This window comes from Sceloporus occidentalis, unplaced genomic scaffold, assembly GCF_023333645.1.
Source record: "Sceloporus occidentalis isolate IW3139 unplaced genomic scaffold, rSceOcc1.0.p SCAF_1, whole genome shotgun sequence".
In the NCBI taxonomy this organism is placed as follows: Eukaryota; Metazoa; Chordata; class Lepidosauria; order Squamata; family Phrynosomatidae; genus Sceloporus; species Sceloporus occidentalis.
In genome coordinates this window covers 302,654,709-302,678,931 of record NW_028316981.1, presented here as the reverse complement: position 1 = coordinate 302,678,931, position 24,223 = coordinate 302,654,709, and the positions used below count along the sequence as shown (strand labels likewise).

At 40.4% G+C, this 24,223-nt stretch overlaps 1 protein-coding gene across 12 annotated transcripts in view; it reads left to right on the top strand.

Moving 5' to 3' along the window:
- Positions 1 to 24,223, top strand: part of RAB27B (RAB27B, member RAS oncogene family) — a 138,398-nt gene that overhangs the window by 102,451 nt on the left and 11,724 nt on the right. For 11 of the 12 annotated variants that reach the window (XM_089497353.1, XM_089497370.1, XM_089497358.1 and 8 more), the window contains one exon: positions 17,790 to 17,961. In XM_089497353.1, the coding sequence (XP_089353479.1) occupies positions 17,790 to 17,961 (172 nt within the window). Of the gene's footprint in view, positions 1 to 172; positions 192 to 17,789; positions 17,962 to 24,223 lie in introns of those variants that run through there. The other variant, XM_089497356.1, reaches the window with a different exon arrangement.

Genomic DNA, 24,223 nt, shown 5'->3' with positions numbered 1-24,223 from the left:
AAGTGAGTTCAAAATGAAAGAGAACTTTGTACTCCCCAGCAGGGAGAAAAGAAGGTGAAATGTTTCTTTTTGCTGTAGATTCAGGAAAAAGCAAACTACTGCAGCCTTTCTTTGCTTTTACATTCTTCCTCATTAATAACTTAGGCCAGCTTGACAACGCATCCCAGTTTTCACCTGTAAAATGTTGGAAGGTATGTAAACCAGGTAACTCTACCTGCAGCCCAGGCTACTTGCTGAGCTATTCAACAGATCAGTACAATATGTCTCAATTTGGTATGGATTGACAGACAACACACAGGGTGTTTTCATCTACATATGCTCCTAATTAGGTGAATTTGCCATAAGACAAATTGGTCATAAGTTGTTTAGTGGAGATGTCCACTCAGCAAGGAGGTTCAGCATTTTAAAATGGAGTTGATTGGGCCAGAGGTAAAGGCTCAGTGAGTCATAAAGAAGCAGTCCCTTCTGCCTCCAAAGAGTCTGCATTTCTGCTCCTGCTTGTTACCTGGCTCATGTATATAAATTAGGTTGGCTAAATTAGGCATAATAAAATTATAGGAAAATTGGAGAGGGAATACATAAGGATTTGAGAGATCCATGTCTCCTCTCACTAGCAGCTTTGTAAACTGGGCACAGCAACACTAAAAAGATTCTTTGGACTGGCATTATAAGAGAGGGAGAAGCAAAGAAGTTATTAGGGGACAATGTATGTTATGAGATGGGAAGAATGATGACTCAGAAATGTTAGGGTGTGGGAAAGATAAAAGTTTCAGCAGGAGCAGAATAGACTTTAAGAGAAACAGAACTATTATGTCTGCAAATTCTACTCATATCTGTAAACCACATCATATAGCAATTTGTGAGAAAACATAGTAGCAACGTTTCCCCCAAATAGTTCCAGTGAGTAGATTTAAAACCTTAAATTCACCCTGCTGAACATAGAAACCATTTTTTTAAAAAATCATATTTTTAAAAAATGAGATTTCATTGGGACTTGAGTGTTCTTAAGCCTATAGAACATGGGGGGAAATTGGTGGTACCTTGGCAGGACAGAGGCCACAGATACAAAAGAGGGAGATGAGACAGTGTAGACTGTCATAAAAATTTTCCTTTCTACATACGCGAAGGAAGAGATACAATTTCACTGTTAAAAACTAGAGCTCCAATCCTTCCAATTCCTTACATATTTTTTGCATGGGAAATAGCAGGATAATTGTGCCTCCAGCACCTTGAAGACAAACCTGAAAATACAGGTAATGCAAAGAAAAATGGCATGACAAACAATACAGCATTGTTAGTTTGCAACAGTGCAGGAAGTCACCCTCACTTCCTGCTTCTCAGATAACAAGATTAATGCTCAATTGTTGTAAATTACCACTCAGAGACATTAACACAGTTCTTGATGATGTAAAATCCAGCGCCTTGGGCCGTCCTTCCCTTTTGTACAAGTATGTACAAGACCATACACCACACAAGTATGCATAAAACTTGAAGGAGTGGAATAGAGAAACAGGAAAGATATATTAGAAAGTCACCCTGGCTTCAGTTTCTATGACAGGCAACTTCTTTTCCTCGGCTTCCTTTTTCTTTGAACTATGTGACTCAGGAAGAGGCTCTTGCACATGTTTTGACCACAGATCATTTCTAAAGCTTTTGGGAGGTTACAGAATTGTTGATAACTTTTGGGATCAAAACTCCTGCTTCCGTTGAGGGTTCCTGACATTTCCACTCCTTTTTTGGTGTGACAAGTTAGAATCTTTCCTAACCTGCAGGACTAACCACTGGCTCATATGACTATACCTTTAACTTGAGCTTGATTTGTAGGTGGTTCTGCTAACATCTCTCTCTCTCTCTCCATGCTGTGAGAGGTTTGGCCTGCTTTTCAAGTGGCTGTTAAAGGAACAGAGGCAGGCTGAGGTTTGGAGCTGCTGGAAACATCACAAGGATCTTCATATCTCACAGTCAATCTGTCTGCATTTCCTTGTCCTCCTTGGGCCCCAGTAGTGAGAATACAGATCATTTAGCAGTTTACCACCTACCTGGTGGGGAATAGTATTCTTTTGCCCCATACTGAGAAAAGGACAAAGACTGCCATAGCAGTCAGATCTGGAAACAAAGGTATAGAATAAACAGGGGAATCCAGAGGTAAACTATAACCAGAATAACTGTAGCCCAGTTGTCACCATGGTAGTAAACCTGTGTATGTATCTAGTATTATTTTATACTGTTCTGCAGATCGGGGGGGGGGGGGGGAGGGGGGAGTGTTACATGAATGATTTGAATTAATTCACTTCCAAGCAAGCTCCTCTGTGAACACTAATTCCATCCTTTTCTGAACACAGAATTCTAGAAGAGGGCTTAAATACCTTTATACAGGCAAGGACTTAGGATGTGCTTTGCATTTTTTTGTAAGTAGCAGCAATTATGCTGGTAATTTAAAACAAATCTATTTAATAATTAGATTCATATTCCACCTTCCCTCCCATGAACCCACGGTGATGTGTAGGGCTGCCCTCTTTTTCTCATTTCAACTTCACAACAACTCTGTAGGGTAAGTCAGGCTGAGAGAGACAGACAGGAAGTTAGGCATTGGGTTTTATAGTTCTAGTGGGGCCTAGAACCTGGATGTCCAAAGTCTCAGGGGGCGTTCCCACTTGGCAGATAAAACGGATTATATTGGTGCAATTCTGATTCGGATTATGTTCCGGAAATAATTTGAATTTTTTCCATCATTTCCATTACAAAAAGGGGCAAATTACCTCGATTCATTTAGACCCTGTTTTCACTCCCATTTATTTTAAATCGCTTTATTTTAAAGCGGATTAACTTGCTCCCCATTCCCATTTGCATCCACAAGCTGTCAATCAAGTGCGTAGGCTTCAGACGTCACAAGTCTTGTTTTTTTTTTGGGGGGGGGGGGCAGCCAATGAAAATCGGCTGCATCCGAGGCTCTTCTGTTGTGTCTCCCCAGACTAGAAGGAGGCTTGGCAAATCGGATCAACGCAGCGGGCTTCATTATTGGGGAGAGAATCTTTGGGGAAGAGAGAAGATAAGGCTCGATCCCCCCCTCAGATCCCTGGGCGTTCAGGCTCTCCATTCCCCAAAATCGCTTTGCATCCCCCATTGCTCACTGGGCTGTCTGTGGGGCGATCAAGTGGCCTGCAAAGCCCATCACATAGTTCCTCTGGAAGGGGCCTCCTTTCCCAAAATCGCTTTGCGTCCCCCATTGCTCACTGGGCTGTCTGTGGGGTGATCAAGCAGGCATGTCCTGCAAAGCCCATCCCATAGTTCCTCTGGAAGGAGCCTCCTTTTCCCAAAATCGCTTTGCCTCCTCCATTGCTCCCTGGGCTGTCTGGGGGGCGATCAAGCAGGCATGTTCTGCAAATCCCATCTGCTGCTCAGACAGAGGTGAAAAAAGAAAAAAAAAGTTTAAAATTGTGTTCAATGGCTCTCCTCACACATCAGTCTATGAATGAGGAGCAGAGGGGAGGTTGCAATCCACCAGGGTAAAGTCTATGCGAATTGAAGAAAATGGTGCTGGCAATGCAGAAAGAGAACAAAGAGGGTGACACCCCCAGACCAGCCCCTTGAGCGCTGCTCCTCCCATCTCCAGGTTCCCGAATCAGACACCCTTTCGTTCCCATTTGGATACAGCGAATTGTATCCCACTTTCAAAAATAACCCGCATTATAAACTACTATTATTTTAAACTGAATTATAGGCTGATAATCCAGTTTAAACATTTTAATTCGATTCTGATTTGAAACGTGGTGGGAACGAATGAGGGGTAAGGAAGCTTTAATTCGGGCTTCTGTGGGAACGATGCACCCTAAATTCGGATCATGACCCGCTTTATAGGTAAGTGGGAACAACCCTTCAGTCCACTACACCACATTGGCAGTTCTGCATCTCTAGTGATGTAGCCCGAACATAGACTTGCTCTCTCCAGTGAGAAAAACTACAACTTAGTGGCGATGAATGCACTGGAAAAGAGAGAGAATCACAGGGAATGTAATGGATGGACACTTAGTTGTTGTTAACTGCCCTTGAATTGGCCCCAACTCATGACATTCCTGTGGATGAGACATCACTAAGTCCCCCTTTCCTCCACTGCACTGCTTAGGCCTGCAGATTCTGGCCCATGACCTCCCTAACTGAATCTGTTGTGTGGTCGTCTTCTCATTCTACTGTCTTCTACCTTCCCTAGCATTATTGTCTTTTCTAGTGAGTCATGTCTTTTCTTGATGTGGTCAACGTACGACAGCCATTGTGTCATCCTCTTGGCTTCCTGAGAGATTTCAGGCCTAATCTGTTCAAGGACCCATTTCTTTGTCTTTTTGGTTGTCCATGGTATTTTCAGCACTCTTCTCCATCACCACATCTCAAATGAGTTTATTTTCTTTCTGTTGGCTTTCTTCCCTGTCCAGTTCTTGCATCCACATGTGGTGATGTGGCTTGGATGATTCTAATTTTAGTGCTCAGTTGAATATGTTTACACTTTAGTATCTTGTCTAGTTCTTTCTTGACCAATTTTCCCATTCCTAGGCTTCTTATTTCTTTACTGCACTCTCCATTCGGATTGATATTTGATCCAAGGTACAGGAAATCTTAATCCCACCATTAATAAAAGAAAGGCATGGTACTGTATACCAAAACTACAGCTTTTATTTTACTCTTTCCCCATGCATGTAAGATTCTACTCAAAATGCTACAGTTTTGAGCTTTAAGACTAGTTTATAGTTATTTCTGTACTTCTGGCCCTACTAATGCTTTTGGATTTCCATTTCCAGAAGCTCCAGCCTGCATTCCCAGTGGTCCAAACTTTGAGAGAACACCAATCTAAACAAGAGGCCAGAAGAATCTGAAACAACATGGGTGCCATAGCTAAAGTTGTCGTCTTCCCCACCTCTGCCAGCTGGGTTCTTCTTTAGAATCTCTTTGTATTTCATTAATCATTTTAGGAAGATGGGCATTTTTTTCTATTTAACTCCACTTTTCACTTTCCTACAGCTTTTAACAGCCATGTGTAGGCATATCTATTACTGTACCTTGAGAATAGCATTTGATGCATATGATAAAGCAGGCTGTAGCCTCTGAAAGCTCATGTGGAGAACTTGTGGTCCCCCAAATGTTGTTGAACTCCAATTCTCATCATCCCAACTCAGAAGTCAGGAATTACAGGAGCATTTCATGAGCCATAGATGCTTCACCTAAGTTTATGTTATAAATGACAAGATTCTTTCTTGCTTTTCAAACAGACATGTGATGGGCAGAAATTCAACAAGGGAATCAACAAAACTACCGTGATGGGAAAGCTGTGGCTGTAGAACTTTTTCCTGTTAGTCAACTGAGAGATGATATATTAACTGTCAGAAAAAAAGGTGTCAACCTCTGATCTGATAGGAGAATATTCCGACAAGCATGAATGAAATAAGAGGAGTGATAGCTCAGTCACAGAGCACATGTTTTAAAACCCCCAGATATAGCTGCACACTGTCCATTTAACATAATTTGTAGTGTGACAGTACATCTCCTATAGGGTTTACACTTTTTTTAGAAGAGGGAATTCTGCAGGTGCAACTTTGAAGAAAAATAAAAGCTACATTTAATAAGTACTTCTCTTTGACATAACTATTCAGGTCAGTGGAACTGTGGTTTTTTCCTTTGTATCTGCTCACCCTGGAGGAGAGATGCATAGCAGGAGGACATTCAGCAAGTAAAGCCTCTGCCACCATAAAGATGCAGCATGTTTTGGGGCCAAACTGAGCTTGCCTGTCACTCAACTATTTAAAGCAAAGTGGGAAAAGGAGGCATGTTTCTCATTGTTCACCTGCTACTGTGGAAGAGTGGTCTGCCTGTGATAAGTGCTTATAAAATGCCTTTAAATTATTCAGGTTGTGTGAGCAAATGTGATTGATTTTATTGAAGTTTTGAGTTTCTGCACAGCCTGTCTTAATCCCAATATATAACTGCCAGGAAACACCTTCCATCAGTTTGATTTATTTTATTTTATTTTGCTGGGGATTCTAAATAGCTACTCCAGGCCATTAAACAGAAGTCTTTGCATGTGTTATTCCTGCTTGCTGTTAGGAGAATGGAAATCAGGCAGTGGCATCTATTAAGCAGGATTTCGGTCACAAATTGCTATTGCTGATGCGCAGATGTCTGATATTTTCTTCACTGGGTGGATTGAACATTGCTAAACAATGATTTCATTGTCAGTAGCCACGGTTACCTGGTTCTGTCACTTATGGATGTCAGAATGGGCTGTCTATGCATTAAAGACTTGCCTCCTTGACAGTAGTCTTTGACAGGAATGATTCATACAGCTACCAAGCAGGTTTTGAAAATAGTGAAGCATGAGGGAATAGTTACGGATGCTTGCATTTTATTAATATTTTACTAGAAATTTGGCAGAGAGGAAGTAACAGTTGTCCATTTTGCGGGGGCATGTTTTCACTGGAGAGCTTAGTTTACTGTGTTGACTCTGCTGCTTTAGAACTGTCTGGAACTGGAATCAAAATTGCTATGTCCACATTCAGAATTGAAGCCAGTGTGGTGCAGTGGTTTGAGCATTGGACTATGACTCTGGAGACCAGGGGTCGTTTCCCAGCTCAGCCATGGAAATCCACTTGGAGACCTTGAGCAAGTCACACTTCAGAGGATGACAATGGAAAACTTCCTGTGAAAAAACTTGCCAAGAAAACCCCGTGATGGGTTTGCTTTAGGGTCAACATAGGTTGAAAATGACTTGAAGGCACACAACAACAACAACAACAACAACAAAAACCTGGACAAAAGTAATAATTTCATGTACATTTATTAATTCCTCAGTGAGGTCATGGACAAAAATGCTACTTTCAGTACAAGTTATTACCTTTTGGCTGAACAGCAGAGTAGTAGTAATAATAATAATAATAATAATAATAATAACTATTATTACTCTTATTATTATTATTATTATCATTATAGCCCTACATGGCTGGGTCCAGGTTACTTGCAGGAACGCCTCTCCCTATATAATCTACCCCACACACTCAGATCCTCTGGGAAGAATCTAATCCAGCCACAGAAGACCAAATTAGCTGCAACTTCCCAGAGGACTTTCTCTTCTGCTGCCCTGAAACTGTAGCATGACCTGCTGGACAAGATCCGTCTTATTAACACCCTAGTTGCCTTCAAGAAGGCTATCAAGACAGATCTCTTCCAGCAGGCCTTCCCAGACTGACCTCCCGAAGAAGGATAGCCCCTTCCACTTTAAGGGTCCATTCCATTTTGATTATTTTAGGCACTTTACAGACCGCCCAAAAGTGCGGTCTAAAAAGCACCATCATTTGCTGCGTGGAGGAGCCTCAGCCTCCAAACCACGCGGCTCCTCCACAAAGCAAAAAGAAGTCGCAAAAAACGGTTTCTATTTGCGCCATGGAAATGACACTGCAAGGCACCAATGGTGCACTCGTAGTGTCATTTCTGCCATGCGACATGCGGACGCTAGGCGTCCACGACGTCAAGATGGTGGCGCCCATGTAGAACGGGCGCCGCCATTTTGTATGCGCTCAGCGCATACTAGGGTTAGGGGCGTCCGGAAAGGACGCCCCTTTCTAACCCTAGTACGTGGCGAGCATGTACTAGGGTGCCTTTCTGTAACGAGCCACAGATTATGTTATTGATGTAACTATTTTAACTGTTGAATTTTTATTATTTTTAATGGTGGGAGGGATAGAGATTAATTGTAACTTTTTATTGTATTTTTGTACTTCTACTTCGGTTGTAATCCTGCCTCAATCTGTACCTAAAGGTTTTGATAGATTGAAGAACTGGGATGAACTAACAAAACGCATTTCAACAGGGATAAATGTAACTACTTCATCTAGGCAAGACGAATGAAATGCACAAATACAGGGTGGGTGAAAGCAGTACATGTGCAATGGATCTTGGGGTCTTAGTAGTCTACAAGCTAAACATGGGTCAACAGTGTGATTCAGTGCAGCCAAAAGCCAATGCAATTCTGAGCTGGATCAACAGAAGCGTATTGTCTAGATTGAGGGACATAGTAGTGCCACTCTAGTCTGCTTTGGTCAGACCTCACATGTAATTTAGTGTCCAGTTTTGGGGCAGCACAGTTCGAAATATTGAGAAGCTGGAATGTATCCAGAGAAGAGCAATGAAGATGATTAAAAGTCTGTAAATCATGACTTATGAGGAACAAGTTAGGAGGTGGGTGTGTGTAACTTGGAGAAGAGAAGACTGAGCGTTGATGTGATAGCCAGTCTTAAATATCTCAAGGGATGTCATATAGAAGATGGATCAAACTTGTTTTCTGCTGGTCCAGAAACTAGACTGAGAACCAATAGATTCAAATTACAGGAACAGAGCTTCTCCCTAAATATTAAGAACTTCTTTACTATATAAGAACTCTACAACAGTGGAATACACTGCTTCAGAGGATGGTGCATTCTCCTCCTTTGAAAGTGTTTAAACAGAGGTTGGATGGACATCTTTCAGAACTGCTGTAATTGTATATTCCTGCATGGTGGGGAATTGGACTAGGGTCTCTTGAAGCCTCCTCCAAATGTAAGAGTCAAGAATTCTATGACTTTTGGTACATTTAAATTCCTCCACATATGAATCATGAAAGTCTGGATAGCTAGAGGTTATGGAATTCAGACTTTTGTGCTAATTGGTTTGAAAAGCAGAAATTAAATGTTTAAGGTGATATCCATCTGTGGGCATAACCACTGCAAACATAATTTCTCCACTTTCTTTGTAAAGAAAAGAAATGAGCCAAACAATATCAGAATAAGCACAGAAATGGCAATGTTCAGATCAAGGCTGGAAAGCAAGCGGCAAGTCAGATGTTGTTGCAGTTCCCAGCAGCCCTTGCCAACTTTGTTATCGTGTACCTTCATGTCATTTCTGATGTATGGAGACCCTAATGCCACCCTGTATTGGGGTATTTTTGGCAAGGTTCTCCAGAAGGGGGTTGCCATTGCTATCCTCTGAGGCTGAGAGAGTGATACTTGCTGAAGATCACCCACTGGGTTTCCATAGCTGAGCAGGGATTCAAACTCTGGTCTCCAGAGTCGTAATCCAGTGCTCAAACCAGTACACCATGTTGGCTTTCCCCAGACAGCTAAGTTGATTGAAATAAAACAAAACATACCTTAATATGATTCACACACAATGTTCTCGCATTTGTGGAACTCACTTTTAATGACTCAGCACATTTGGACTGTGGTGTCTTTGAGACTCTGGTTTAAAAGCCAATTCATAGTCCCAGCTACAACAGACATATTGAATCTATTAAATTTATGTAAATGTAGATTTACCATTCAGCAATTGAGTCTGTGGGTCTACTCCAACTGGGACTAACAATTGGATTTAGAGCAGGAGTAGGAACACACAGCCATCCGTACATAACAATGTAGATTCTGTATTAGAAGACCCAGCATTCTTTGCTATTGGCTATGGTGGCTGAGGCTTGCAGTCCAACAGCAACTGAAGGGCCACCTGATTCCTAGCTCTGATTTAGGCCAATAATGCTTAGTACAGGGGAAAGTTGACTGAAATGTATCTTTCAGGTATTTCTTTTCTTTTCTTTTTGTATCTTTTTCATATAGATTTGAAGTATTTTACAATTCTCAAAGTCCTTCAGAGTTTATACATCTAAAGATTTCAGTAAAAAGGGTTGTTTGTTATTGTTAGAAATGAGGTGGACTAGTGAAGGATCAAATATTGTGACTGCTAAGCTAAAAAATACGTAGCACAGTTAAATAAAAAAAAAGGAAAGCTTTATTTTTACCCCGCCTCTCTGTTGGACACAATCGAGGCAGTTTAGAATGAAAACAAGAACAAACATACCCCATATCCCAATCAATCCCTCCCTCCCCTAAAACAACAATTAAACAGATTGAACATTAAAAGCAATACAATTAAAAGAATCAGGGATGGGCAGATGAGGCACAAGTACTCAGTGGGATGATAAATTTGGGTTCGGTTGGTGGCCAGGTTTGCTATTCTGGGAAGGCCTGCCAGAAGAGATCCGTCTTGACAGCCTTTTTAAAGCTGTCCAAGATGGTAACATGATGGATCTCCTCTGGCAGGCCGTTTCATAATCTGGGAGCAGTCAAATAATAATAAAAACTTTATTCATTCCCCTAGAATGACTCTAGAGGTAGGGGTTTGGGTTTTGTGACCTACTTTGCAATTACCCAACCTTGAGGAACTAGTAAATAGAGAAAAAAAGGATCTGGCTGGGAAATGTGAAACGTGTTGGCTAAAGAACATTTATTATTTAATAGCTAAATTTTTATTGTCAGTCTTAATTCTCAAAGCAATGTGTGAAAAATCAGACAGGAAAATGACAGGATGTGATCGTTAAACGTCTTGTTTTCTAAAGGTATCTTAATGTTGCCCCATTTAATTATGAATATTGAGCTTCTAAATAATGGTTCTACTTGAAATACAGTGATTTCCTTTTAAGATGCATACACTGCTACTGCTTGAATTGAAAAGGTATAGTTCATATGTTGCATCCTGCTATGGAGCATTTGAGTTTCAGTTTACATTGGTTTGTTTGTTTGTTTTTCTTCTGTTTTTACCATTAATTGGAGTTCCATGTTTGGGGCTGAAAATGTCTCATTAAAACATGTATATTCCTATGTATTTAAATCATTCTTTAAATTGCCTATTTAGCATTAAGCCTACACATATTTTCCTGTTTAAGGAAAGGGGAGGAAGAATGGAAAAAACTAAGTCACTCTTGTGCACTTGTGCATGTGTTTACATGTATTTGCCTGTGCACATGCATAAATGATGAATGTGGGTCTAAAGAGAATTCTACCAGATGTAAGCTCTGCACACAGCAGCTATATGCAATGTTTGTTGTTGTTGTGTGCCTTCAAGTTGTTTCTGACCTATGGTGACCCTAAGGTAAACCTATCATGGAGTTTTCTTGGCGTGATTTGTTCAAAGGAGATGTGCCATTGATTTCCCTTGAGGCTGAGAGAATATGACTTGCCCAAGGTCACTCAGTGGGTTTCATGGCTGAGCTGGGAATTGAACCCTGTTCTCCGGAGTTGGAGTCCAACACTCAAACCACTATGCCATGTTGGTACCTAATTCTAAAGTCAGAAAATAGATCAAAACAACCACTCAAGTTCAATATTACACATTTAATTCTAAACATACAACAGAAAAAAAATGGCTTATTTAACATGCTGACTCTAGCACATCCTTGAAGGAACTCATGGCCCTTGAGATATGGGCTACTTCTGGGTCCAGGTTCAACTCAAGGGCTGCCATTCACTGAACTGTAGGTGAAAGGCAGAAATATAAGAGGATATAAGATGTTGCAGCTTTGTCAGTGAAGTTGTCTTTAACTAGATTGATACAATGGTTGGGTGATATCCTAAACTATATTTCTCAGCTGGTATATCTACTGGGTACAAGGGAGAAGGTGTTCTTGGTGGCTGCTTCCAGCTCTAGAATTTTCTTGCTAGAGAGGTTAAACTGGTGATCTCCCTGTTCTTCTTCCATAGGCAGGGGAAACCCTTTTTGTTTTAGTAAGCCTTTGAAGATGATTGAGTGTGGGGAGAGGGGCATTTCACAAAAAATAGCCATGGGTTTTAACTGCTTTTAATTCTGTTATTAGTTTAATTGTATTTTTGAGATTTGTAGGATCTGAAGTTTAAAGCTGCCCGTTTTAATCTCTGTGAAACTTTCCATGCTGGGTAAAGTTCAAGATGCAAATAAATGCAATGATAACAAATAATAATCATTGTTGAATAGACAGACCTTGGACTAAATTCTGTGGGAAAAGTCTCTTACAAGGCTTACACTGAAAGTTTTCAAGTTATGTTAGAGCAGTGCTTCTCAAATAGTGGGGCGGGCCCCCCAGGGGGGGTGCGAGGCTCCGTAAAGGGGGGCATTTTATAGACAAATTATACTATTTACAGTCGTGCGGGGGGCGCAAAATGTTTTCTTCTTCCTAGGGGGGGCATGACAGAAAATAATTGAGAAGCACTGTGTTAGAGAGATGCAGTTTGGTGGTGGATAACTATCCCTTGAGGCTGAGTAACTTGGAGTGGTGAAGAAGTCTCCCCCCCCCCCCCACTATGCCCCTCCAAGTTTTTTTCCTTCAGATGGCACCATCTGCAGTTTCATTTCAATAAAATAGAAGTCATCCCTTTAGTTTACTATCTGTGTGGGACTATCTTTGCAGATGATTTGGATACGTCAGCTAGTACAGAACTAGGTTGCTGGAATTTTGCTTAGCTTATCTACGATTGCAATAGTATTATATTAGTTGCAAAGAAACATGATTGATTGATTATTTGGTTCCAAGCCTAGTTCCATATTCTGGAACTTACGCTTAAAGCCCTTAGCAGCTTGGAGCTTAATGAACTAAGGGAGCCCATATACCATACCAGGCTGCTCACGTATTAAGATGTTCAGGAAAGGCCATGTTCCACTTCAGAAAAATTAGATTCAGAACTTGAAAAGTAAGTTTTTAGATGCTAACTCCCAGAGTCCCTTTGTTTGGGATGCTTTGAGTTCTAGCCCAAAAACATACTTTTCTAAGCTCCAATATTGATTATTCATGTCTAAAGACAATACACATATGCAAACACAATTCCTGGTGGTTGTTGTGTGCCTTCAAGTCATTTCTAACTTATGGTACCCCAAGTTATCCCTATCACAAGGTTATCTTAGCAGAATTTGTTCAGAGGGGGTTTGCCTTTGCCTTCTTCTGAGGCTGAGAGAGTATGACTTGCCCAAGGTCACCCAGGGGGTTTCCAAAGCTGAGTGGGGATTTGAACCTTGGTCTTCATAATCATAGTCCAATGCTCAAAATACTACACCACTTTGGCTCTTTTAAACCATTTTAACTTACTATCTGTACAAGAGACTGAAAAGGTTATTCTGTCCAATTTTATGTACTGTTTTGCTGCTATGGTCAAATGGCATTATAGACTCAAATTCTTGCTGGATGCAGACCTGAGATCCATTTTAGAGTAGTATGAAGGATAAATATCTGATTACCGGTACATGCAGGACTGATCATATAACACCAATATTAAAGTCACTCCACTGGCTACCTATTAGTTTTCGGGCACAATACAAGGTGTTGTTTATCACATTTAAAGCCCTACATGGCTTGGGCCCAACTTATCTAAGGGATCACCTACTTCCATACAATCCGCTCTCAGGTCCTCTGGGAGGAATATACTGCAGCCTATAAAGACCAGATTGACTGCGACCTCCCAGAGGACCTTTTCTGCAACTGCTCCCAGCCTGTGGACAAGATCCATCAAATTACCAATCTAGATAGCTTCAAGAAAGCCGTTAAGATGGATCTCTTCTGGCAGGCCTTACCAGAATAAACTACTCGGCCATGTAACGACCCCCTACATATATGTGATGATTCTGCCCACTGTTATTGTCTTCATTGTTTTTATGTAATATGCAATTTTAATCTTAAATTTGTTTAATTCTTTTTAAGGGGAGATAGTTTGTACATATTTGTTGTATTCTTTTAACATTATAAGCCGCTTTGATTGTTTTAACAAAAAACAGGGTAGAAATAAGTTTTATTATTTATTTATTTATTAAAGATTTGGTCTATGAAACTGTAAAATAAATAGGGAGATCTTGCATCGTAAAATGCAGCTGTGATGATGGAGCTCTGTCATCATAGCTCCATCTGATGCCTGCCCCCCAAATCCCATTATTTCACCCAGCAAAAGGGTTTCCAGAATACTGCAAATGGGGCACTGGGCAATCATGTCTGCAGCACCCTCCCAGTCATGGAAACATTGCAAACAGGTAGATGGAGACTGCAACCTGGAAAGGGCTGCAAACATGGATAATTTCCCAGTACTCCATTTTATATCACCTTAAAAGTCCTTTGCTTGGTCACTACCTGGCTGAAAAGGTAGAGTTGGGTGGGAGTTTGTGTGTCATGTCTAGTTATTAACAACCATACATGTGAATCACAAAAAAACTGTAAGTTCTTAAGATGGGCTTGTGACATCATAATTACTAAACAGGATGCCAACTGAAATTTTTCTTTTTAAAAAAAAAAAACTAGATATAGCAGATATTTCTGCTTTGAACATGCTTCTGATGTATCACTGTCATAGAAAAAGAAAAAAAGCCTGTGAAAAATTAAACTCTGCACATTGTTGAAAGCAGATCCACTAGCCAACTCTATAGACCATTTAGATGCATGGCATAACTTTATTTCATTGAGATTATTATGACACTGCCATTCCATGGTGGTGGGATTGCATGCGCCTGTGAAGCAGGTGACTATGCTGATGGTAAGAAAGTAGGGTTTTCCATGTCAGACAGGCTTTTGCTGATGAGCCATACTAAATGTGATGAAGAGTTACTTGGCGGCAGCAGTAGTGAGGAGTGGGATAACACTGGTGGAGGATTTCTCAGACACAACAGCAGTGGCACCACAGCTAATGCTTGTTAGTACTGCAAGGAAGAGGCATGGTAAATCCCATTTGAATGTCTTTTTACCATGAAGACCCTATGATGAGACAAACCAAACTGAAACAAGAGATAGTGCTAGAAGATGAGACTCCCAGGTTGGAAGTATTTAATGTGCTCCTGGGGTACAGCAGAGGACAATTACATGTAGCCTTATGGCTAATGGCACAACTGGAATCAAACTGAAAGGACGTTCAGCTGTTGACATGCTCAGAGGGGAAAGAAAAGTCCGTAACATATTATAAGAACATGTAATGTGAGAAGCATGAATCAGGGGAAGCTAGACCTAATAAAACAAGAAATGAAACATTTAACATTACAATACTTGGGATGAGCAACCTCGTAAAGTGCAAAGGAATGGGACATTCTGAGTCAAACAGTTACAGTGTATGTAATTTTTAGGACATTTTCAGGAAATGAAAATCTAGGAAGAAATGGGGTGGCATTAATAGTGAAGAGAGATGTAGCAAAAACAGACAAATGATATCATATAAAGTCTGACTGAATCTTTTCAATAAGACTTCAGGGAAAATTCATCAATACTGTTTAAGTATTATCCACACTTATGCTCCAACTACAGAGGCAGAAGAAGAAACTGAAAGATTCTATGCTGATCACCCATCAAAACAGGATTTTGTTAAGCACAGGTGATGGGAATGCAAAAGTAGGAAACAAAGCAGTATCAAAGATTGTAGGAAAATTTGGCTTCAGACCATTGAAGCAGGAGAGTGAGTGTTTGAATTTTGTGAAGCAAACAATTTTTTCATTGCAAATACATTCTTCGATCAACCAACAAGGTAACTATATACATGGGCATCACCTGATGGCCAATGCAGAAATCAAATAGACAATATAACTGAAAGCAGAAAATGGAGAAGCTCCATTCTCTCTGCAAAAACAAGACCTGAAGGAGATGGTAGCACAGACCATCAACTGCTGATATCACAAATTACAGTACAGCTAAAGAAGAACACTAAACCAACCATTGCATCAAAATACAACCTGAAGTAATAAAAGATAATGAAAAAAAATGATTTGCATTATTAAGTCAATTTGACCAGGAGCCAGAAGAATTCTGGACTGAAGCCAGGGCCCTTGTCAGTGAGGAATGCAAAAATACACTATCTGAAGCCAAAAAGAAAGAGAAAGCTCACTGGATGATTGATCAAACTCTTAAAGCAGTTTTTAATGATAGTCAGATGATAAGCAAAATTAAAAGGTAACAGAAATAGGGTCAGAATCCTGAATAAAACTATTCAGCAACTTTTGCATGGGGGCAAATAGAATTACACTCAGCCCACCCCAATTTCCCACTTTCCATCTGTAGATCTGAGAATCCATGGATGGTCCCACCCCATCAGGAGAAGACATGACTTATTAGAAACTACAGTAATGATTTGCAAGATGGAAATTAAGAAAGCCATAGCACTAAATCTGCAAGACCTGAGCAGGGTTGTTGATGATTTGGAGGTCTCTTATTCGTCACCATATGTCAAAGTTGACTTGATGGTAGTTAACAACAGCAACAAATAATAGGGGATTGCTGTAGGGGGTCAAAGCCAGTTGTGGAATTATATAATACTGCTCCTTTTATTTAAAGGGAATTCTCCCCTCCTTTCTTCTTTAATCACACTAAAGAGACACATTGGCCTGGAAACTGAGCAACATTTAAGCACTACCTGGGTTTTGAAACCAGCATTAAACATTCAAAAGAAATCTTAAAAAGAAAGCCTTTGGTAGCCTTAATAGCACTGGTGCCAAGGTATTATTTTTATGTGTGTATTTATTTTGACATTTATAGCAGGCTTCTGTATCCCAAAGGCATATTTATGGAATCATACAGAACAACAAATATAATAGCAAATGCAAGTTGCAGAACAGTTCTAGAGGCAGCAAGAAATCTGCAACACAAATAAAACAACACAATCAAACAAACGAGTATTAATTTCTAGAGGATAACCCCCCCCCCCAGAAAAAAAAAACCCTGAAGCTGTGGGAGGAATAGTCTTAGCACCATGCTTAAATCATGGATTATTTAGTCATGCTTTAGGCTTGAGGGGAAAATTCACTCCAAAGAAAAGAAGGAGCTGTGTAGAAACAGTGGCTAGTCATTAATTATGGGCAAGAGGTAGAATCATAGAATCGTAGAGTTGTAAGAGACCACAAGGGCCATCCAGTCCAACCCCCTGCCATGCAGGAAATCTCAATCAAAGAATCCCCGACAGATGTCCATCCAGCCTCTGTTTAAGGAGGGAGATTCCACTACAATCCGAGGGAGTGTGTTCCACTGCTGAACAGCCCTTACTGTCAGGAAGTTCCTCCTAATGTTGAGGTGGAGTCTCTTTTCCTGTAGCTTGCATCCATTGTTCCAGGTCCTGTTCTCTGGCGCAGCAGAAAACAAGCTAGCTTCCTCTTCAATATGACATCCCTTCAAGTATTTAAACAGGGCTGTCATATCACCTCTTAACCATCTCTTCTCCAGGCTAAACATGCCCAGCTCCCTAAGTCGTTCCTCATATGGCATGGTTTCTAGACCCTTCACCATTTTAGTCGCCCTCCTTTGGACATGCTCCAGTTTTTCAACATCTTTTTTAAATTGTGGTACCCAGAACTGGACACAATATTCCAGGTGGGGGCTGACCAGAGCAGAATAGAGTGGCACTATTACTTCCCTTAATCTAGAAACTATCCTTTTATTGAAGCAGCCTAAAATCACATTGGCCTTTTTAGCTGCCACATCGCACTGTTGACTCATGTTCAATTTGTGGTCTGCTTGGACTCCCAAATCCCTTTCACACGTATTCTCGTTCAGCCAGGTGTTCCCCATTTCACAGCTTCTTTGGTGCAGGGCATGTAAACACTGCGCTGAAAATGTGGCGTGATGTCACCTGCTATGTGCTCAGGAGGGTGGCGTGGGAGCAGAGTTGTGGGGTGGTGTTCATCCAGGTGTCGCCCATCCTATATCTGTGCATTTCATTTTTCCGCCCTAAGTGCAGTACCTTACATTTCTCTGTGTTGAAATTCATTTTGTTAACTTTGGCCCAGCTTTCTAATCTATTAAGGTCATTCTGAAGTTTGATCCTGTCCTCAGGGATATTAGCTACTCCTCCTAATTTGGTATCATCTGCAAATTTGATAAGTATACCCCCCAATTCTGTCATCCAAGTCGTTGATAAAGGTGGCTAGCATTTCTGCAACACCAGTCCTGAAGAATGGTTACAATGGGTTTTGTACCTCAGGGTTTTCTGGCTGTCTCATGTTGATCTTTTTGTCTCCTGGGTTTGCAGGTTTATCAAGTTCAGCACTATGACTGATGGGGACTATGACTATCTGATCAAGCTCCTGGCCCTTGGAGATTCTGGGGTTGGGAAGACAACTTTCCTGTACAGATATACAGACAATAAGTTCAACCCAAAGTTCATTACAACAGTAGGAATTGACTTCCGGGAAAAGCGTGTGGTGAGTTCTTTTTCTATATATTCTCAAAGAAAGAAAACTTTGTTCAGAGGTGCCATTTAAATATGAAATAATTTCAAATATTTGAAAGTAACCAGTTAACACCTCAATGTTTGTTGTGTTCATTCAAGTAATTTCTGACCTAAGGATTGAGAGCCAGTGTGGTGTAGTGGAATGAGTGTTGGACTGTGACTCGGGAGACCAGGGTTCGATTCCCCGCTCAGCTGTGAAACCCACTGGGTGACCTTGGGCAAGTCACATGCTCTCAACCTCATGGGGAGGCAATGGCAGACCTCTTCTGAACAAATCTTGCTAAGAAAATCACATGGTAGGGTTGCCTTAGGGTTGCCATATGTTGGAAAGAACTTGAAGGCACAAGACAACACCAACAAAGTAAACCTATCACAGTGTTTTCTTGGCAGAATTTGTTCAAAGGCAGTTTGCTCTTGCCTTCCTCTGAGGCTGAGAAGAGAGTGTGACTTTTTCAGGATTAACCAGTAGGTTTCCATGGCTGAATGGGGATTTGAATCTGGTTTGCCCAGTATCTAGTCCAACACTCAAACTACTATACCATGCTTGCTCTTGCCCCCAGTGTTACGACACCTTTTTCATCACATGATTTTCCTATAGGCACTGCAGTCACTCTTTCTAGCTCTCATTTGAACTTTGTGCAATTTTTCTTCATCCAGTCAAAGCCTCTGCTCATATGTTGTTTCAATTCAACACATTTCCCACACAATTTTAACTCCACTGCTGTTAAGAAAACATTCAGATAATTCTTGGTTTTAAAAGTATCTCTCACTAAGAAGTGATCCTTAGAGGGAAACTCAGTGGACTTGTTTCATGCAACAGGGCATTCCAAGCAATATGACCTCTAGTAGCTACAGGAATCTTTGTACTATTTAAGTGGCTCATTTTGTTAGGCAATTTATGAGAGAATAGTGAGTCTCTCAAGCAAATGGCAAGGCAGAAACTGAGCAACAACCAGGCCCCTGTCCAACCATCCATGGTCTAGCAGAGAAAGGAAACAAGCTTAGTCTTCTGTTGAGAATGCTTTCATTGTCTGTTCCTGCATGGCAGGGGATTGGACTGGATGGCCCTTGTGGTCTCTTCCAGTGCTATGATTCTATGATTCTTTGTAAAACTTTAAAAAGTAGCCTTATGTACTAAAACTTATGCATAATCAAATACATAGTACAATAAAGGAGAGAGAGGGAAAGAAAAAAATCACTCTAGGTTAGTGATATAGGAAGAGAGACGGCATGGTAAAAACAAACAAACAAACAAACAAACAAACAAACAAACAGGAAGTCACAATAACTGTGCCTAAACTGCTAGAGAATAACATGCAAACTAGTGATAAATGAGTATGCCTTAACTCTAGTCTGTTAATTCTAACACATTTAATTGGGGGAGGTGACACTTTGTGGTCATATTTTGCAGTCAGAATAGTACAGGAACTCTGTATTGTCAGAGGATAGCTTTTGGAAACTATAGTATAGTTCTTGGCAGTATATAGGTGTGAAAATCTGTCAATGTTGTTATGACTACATTTCACAGAATCCCACTGGTGTTTTTGTTCTGCCTGGTTCAGTATCAGAGTATAAGACACATTTTTATTTCCCTGCATGGTTGTTAGTGTGTTTTTTTCTGCACATTTTCTATTACAAAACCAAGACATTTTATGCACTTTCTCATGTGTGCCTTTTTCCATGGACTGAAGCACGTTTCTGCCTGTTTTCCACATGTACACATGGTTTTGTGTGCACATTATTTTTCTGTGAAATACACCACAAGCCTCAAAAACATCCAGATTTCTGAACCAAGATTTGATGTGTTCCACCTGGGAGATGCAAAATAGATAATTCCACAAGGGAATGTTAACCAAATGAATTTCTTTTCCATCCCTATATGGCAGTCAGTCTGACTTTTTCAGAAGCTCTAGCATCCATCTTAACTTTTGCAGTCTTTTCATTTCTGCATCATTAGTTTAGTTAGTAATCGAACCCTGATGTTAAAGCCATATGGCATGTCATTCAGATGATAATTTTTGTTTGTGACTGTATGGGATTTTGTTCTTTAACAACACAAAACACTCACGAAACATTGCTGTTCCAGAAAGTGTTCATGTGCTCCCCAACATTCCATGCTTCTTATTTTCTACTGATTTGCATTGAGTTTCTCTCAGTACAAAAACCTGGTGCATTTGTTTCATTTCTGTTCTGAAGTAAATTTCATTGAATTTGGTGTGGTTTGCTCCCATATAAATCTAAACATCTTATCAGCAGAAGCTGAGTACTTGAATGTAATCAGTAATAAGACGATATCAAATAATCTGGGCTTCTCTGCATTTGTGGTCATTAAACTGTGTCAGTTTTGCTTGAAAATGCGTATTGCTGCCCCAGCTAAAGATACAGTTAGCCCTCCATATACATGATTTTTAAAAAATTTAAAAATCCATGATTTTTTAATCCATGGATTCAGTCATCCATGGCTTGAAAATACTCAGAGAGAGAGAGAGAGAGAGAGAAGAGAGAGAGATGCCATTGTATTTAATGGAACTTGAGCACCCATGGATTTTGGTATCCATGTGGGGGAGGCGGTCTAGGAACCAAACCCTAGTGGATGCCAAGGCCCACTGTAGTTACTGATATTCTATGTCAGCTACTTAGATACATCCATATAACTAAGGGCTTTATCACATGAGCTTCGTTCTCACCCCAGTGAGCAAGGTTGCAACAAGGACTTGCAATAGTGTTCCAGTTTCTGATTGTTCATGGGAGAAGGTGGCATGCTTCTCCTCTTCCTTGCTCCCCAGTAAGAATCTGAATGGACCTCCTTTGCCCAATCCACCTGCTGGCTCTTAACATGGTTGGCATGGCATTTTTGTAGTTTTACAACAAAACTATGTAGTGTTAATAAATATAGAGCAGTTATGGATCTGTAACTCGAAGTTACAGATCTGCAAGTGCAGTAATAAATGCCAGCCATTATTATGTTTTTGGAATGTGTTTTTAATTGATGCTATATGCACTGTTATACAGTGGGGCCTTGGTATCTGCTGGGATTTAGTTCCAGGATCCCCTGGGGATACCAAAATCTGTGGATGCTCAAGTCTCATTATATACAATGGCATAGTAAAATGGTGATCCTTATATGAAATGGCCAAATCAAAGTGGGGTTTTTTTTTTTTGGGGGGGGGGTATTTTCAGGCAGTTGATAGTTAAATGTGTGGATACAAAGGGTCAACTGTGCTTACTTTCTCAGTTTAGCTTTTCTTTGGGTGTATGGTGCAATTGTAATAATATGGCCACTTTGTGTCCACTCCCACCCTTGCACACACTTCTTTCCATCCCTTACCCTAGTCTTAGACTGTATCTGCATTGCAGAATTAATGCAGTTTGAAATCACGCTAACCACCATGGCTCAGTGCTTATGGAGTTCTGGCATTTGTAGTTTTGTGAGGTAATTAGCCTTCTTTAACATTGAGATTTAGTGTCACAACAAACTGCAAATCCCATGTTTCCATAGCACTGAGCCATAACAATTAAAGGAGTGTCAAACTATTAATTCTGCAGTGTAGCAGCAGCCTAAGATTACACAGGGTCCCTAAAATTGAAGTTCACTATAGTTGCTTGTCTCTCTTAATTGAATACATGCTAATGTCCCTTGCAATGTTCTCCAAGAGGGCCAAACCATCTCTTTAATGCAGAATCTATTCCAGAGTGGATAGGCTAAATCCTTTAGATATGGACCAAGGAATAAATATGTTCTGCATGATATCATCAGAAACACATTCATTAAAGCTGACAAAGACAACCCTTGTGATTCACTGGTATGATTTTTGTTATATCAGTTAACCAGCAAATGTAAATATCACAAGACAAAGATTTTTTTTTTATTTAAAATATTTCTACTCCACCCTGTTTCAAAACTATCTCAGGGTGGCTTAGATGAAGTAAGATGAAACAAAAAGTTTAAAACAGATTAAAACAATAACAATAATTTAAATAAGCTAAAATATATTAAACATAATATACGAGTTAGAACAGAATTAAAACTTACAACTATATAAGTTAGTATTTGAGAAGAATCAGTGAAACCCAAAAGCTTTGATGGGCAGCCATGTTTTTACTTAGCCCCTAAATGAAATCAGAGTTGGCACCAATCAGGCCTCCAAAGTGAGTGCATGCACCAGTTGGGGTGCCACAGTTCTGTCTCTCCAACATCCCCATACAATGTGTCACCCTCACTGGTGGAACGCAGAGGGGAACCTCCCCTCCCCAGCAGACTTCAAGGGCCCAAGCTGTTTAGTTCTTTAAATGTCATCAGAAGCACCTTGAATAATAATAATAATAATAATAATAATAATAATAATAATAATAATTTGTATCCTGCCTCTCCCTGTATTGGATCAAGGCGGGTAACAACAAACAAAAGAACAATGAAAATACAATACAACAAGCGACAAGTAAAAACATAATTTCCTAATTTCCTATCTCCCTCCCACCCTAAAATAGCATTAAAACAACAATTCCCAATTAAATGCTCCCAAGAAAATAGTCAATAAAATCAATCATGATCACAGTCTGGTGGGAATTCAAACCAAAAATGTATTGGTAGCCAGTGCAATTCTTTTAAGGCTGATATTATATGCTTTCTCTATGGTACTCTTGTCATCAGTTGAGCTCCTGAGTTTTTCAGTAGCTACAGTTTCTAAATCCTCTTCAGAGGAAGCCCCTCATAGAGTTCAATACAGTAGTCTAACTGGGAGGGTACTAGTATATAAACTATTGGGGCTAGGTTATCTCTGTCCAGGAAAGGCCATAGCTGTGCACTAAACACTCCAAGCCACAGAGTTCACTTGGGACTCTGGTGACAGGAATGGATCTAGGAGTGCTCCCAGTCTGCATACCTGCTCCTTCAGGGGGAATGCAACTCCATCGAGCGCAGGTTGTTTACCCATTTCCTGGACCCGAGAACGACCAATCCACAGAATCCCCATCTTATCGGGATTCATCTTCAGTTTATTGGCCTATATCTAACCCATTACAGCACCCAGGCACTGGTCCAGCTGACTCGGATGGCAACCCCAGCTAACTCTAATGACAAGGAGAAATATAACTGAGTGTTATCAATACACTGATGTCATCCAGTGCTAAAACTCTTATGGATTTCACCCAGATATAGATTGATATATAGATATTGAAAAGCATTGGATAAAATGGAACCCTGTGGCACACCATAGCTTAATAGTCATGAGGCTGAACAGGAATCCAAAGCTACTGTCTGGAGCCAGCCCTTTTGAAAGATGTAGAATCACTGTAGAACAGTGCATCCTATTCTGCAGAGCCTGTCTAGTAAGGTGCTGTAGTCATTGGTATCAAATGCCACTGTGGGATCCAAGAAGATCATCAGGGTTGTATTCTCCCTTCCTTTCCCCCAGAGAAGGTCATCAGACAGAGAAACTAAAGCCATTCCAGTGCCACACCCTGACCTGAAACCGGACAGAAATAGGTCCAGATAATCTGGGTTCTCCAAGAACCCCTGAGGTGACCTAGCACCTCACCCCAAAATGGGTTATTTGCAACAAGGTGGTAATTCTCATATACCTCTGGGTCAAGGGAGGTCCTTTTCAGGAAAGGATGTACAGCCTCCTTTAAAGTGGTAGGAGATGCCCTCCCTCTCTATATGTATATCTTGAACTATCTATATATCAGCTATCGATATTTTTTTTAATATTGAGGCAGTCTTATTAGAACTGTTCCTAACATAATTTGCAGGTGCATATTGTCATGTTTTCCCCTCCCACTTTGCTCTCTCATTTTAGGATGTGATCGTAGTATGTTATCAATCTATCTATCAATCATGTTCAAGTTGTCACCTAAGATGCATGGGAATTTTCTCATGTTGTAATCACAACAGCCCAAAGAGGGTGACTGATCCAAGGGTATTCAGGAAGCTTCACGATTAAATTTATATCTAGGGAGCTTAAACGCATTTCAAATCTAGATGTCTCAAATCCTGTCTAATGCTGTCTCCAATACATATACCCCTTTAGCTGTCTCCCAATAGCACAGTCACAAGAAATGTAAATGTGATTGTTAAGGTATCTGTTGGCTAGCACTTGTAATGTTTTGGGGCATGAAATAACCACATGATTACCTCTTCATCTGCTGAAATCTACCCTGATGGATGGTCAGTTTTTTTATTCTCTTTTTATTTGCTATTTATTCTATGGTCACTTAATGAGGTTGCATCACAT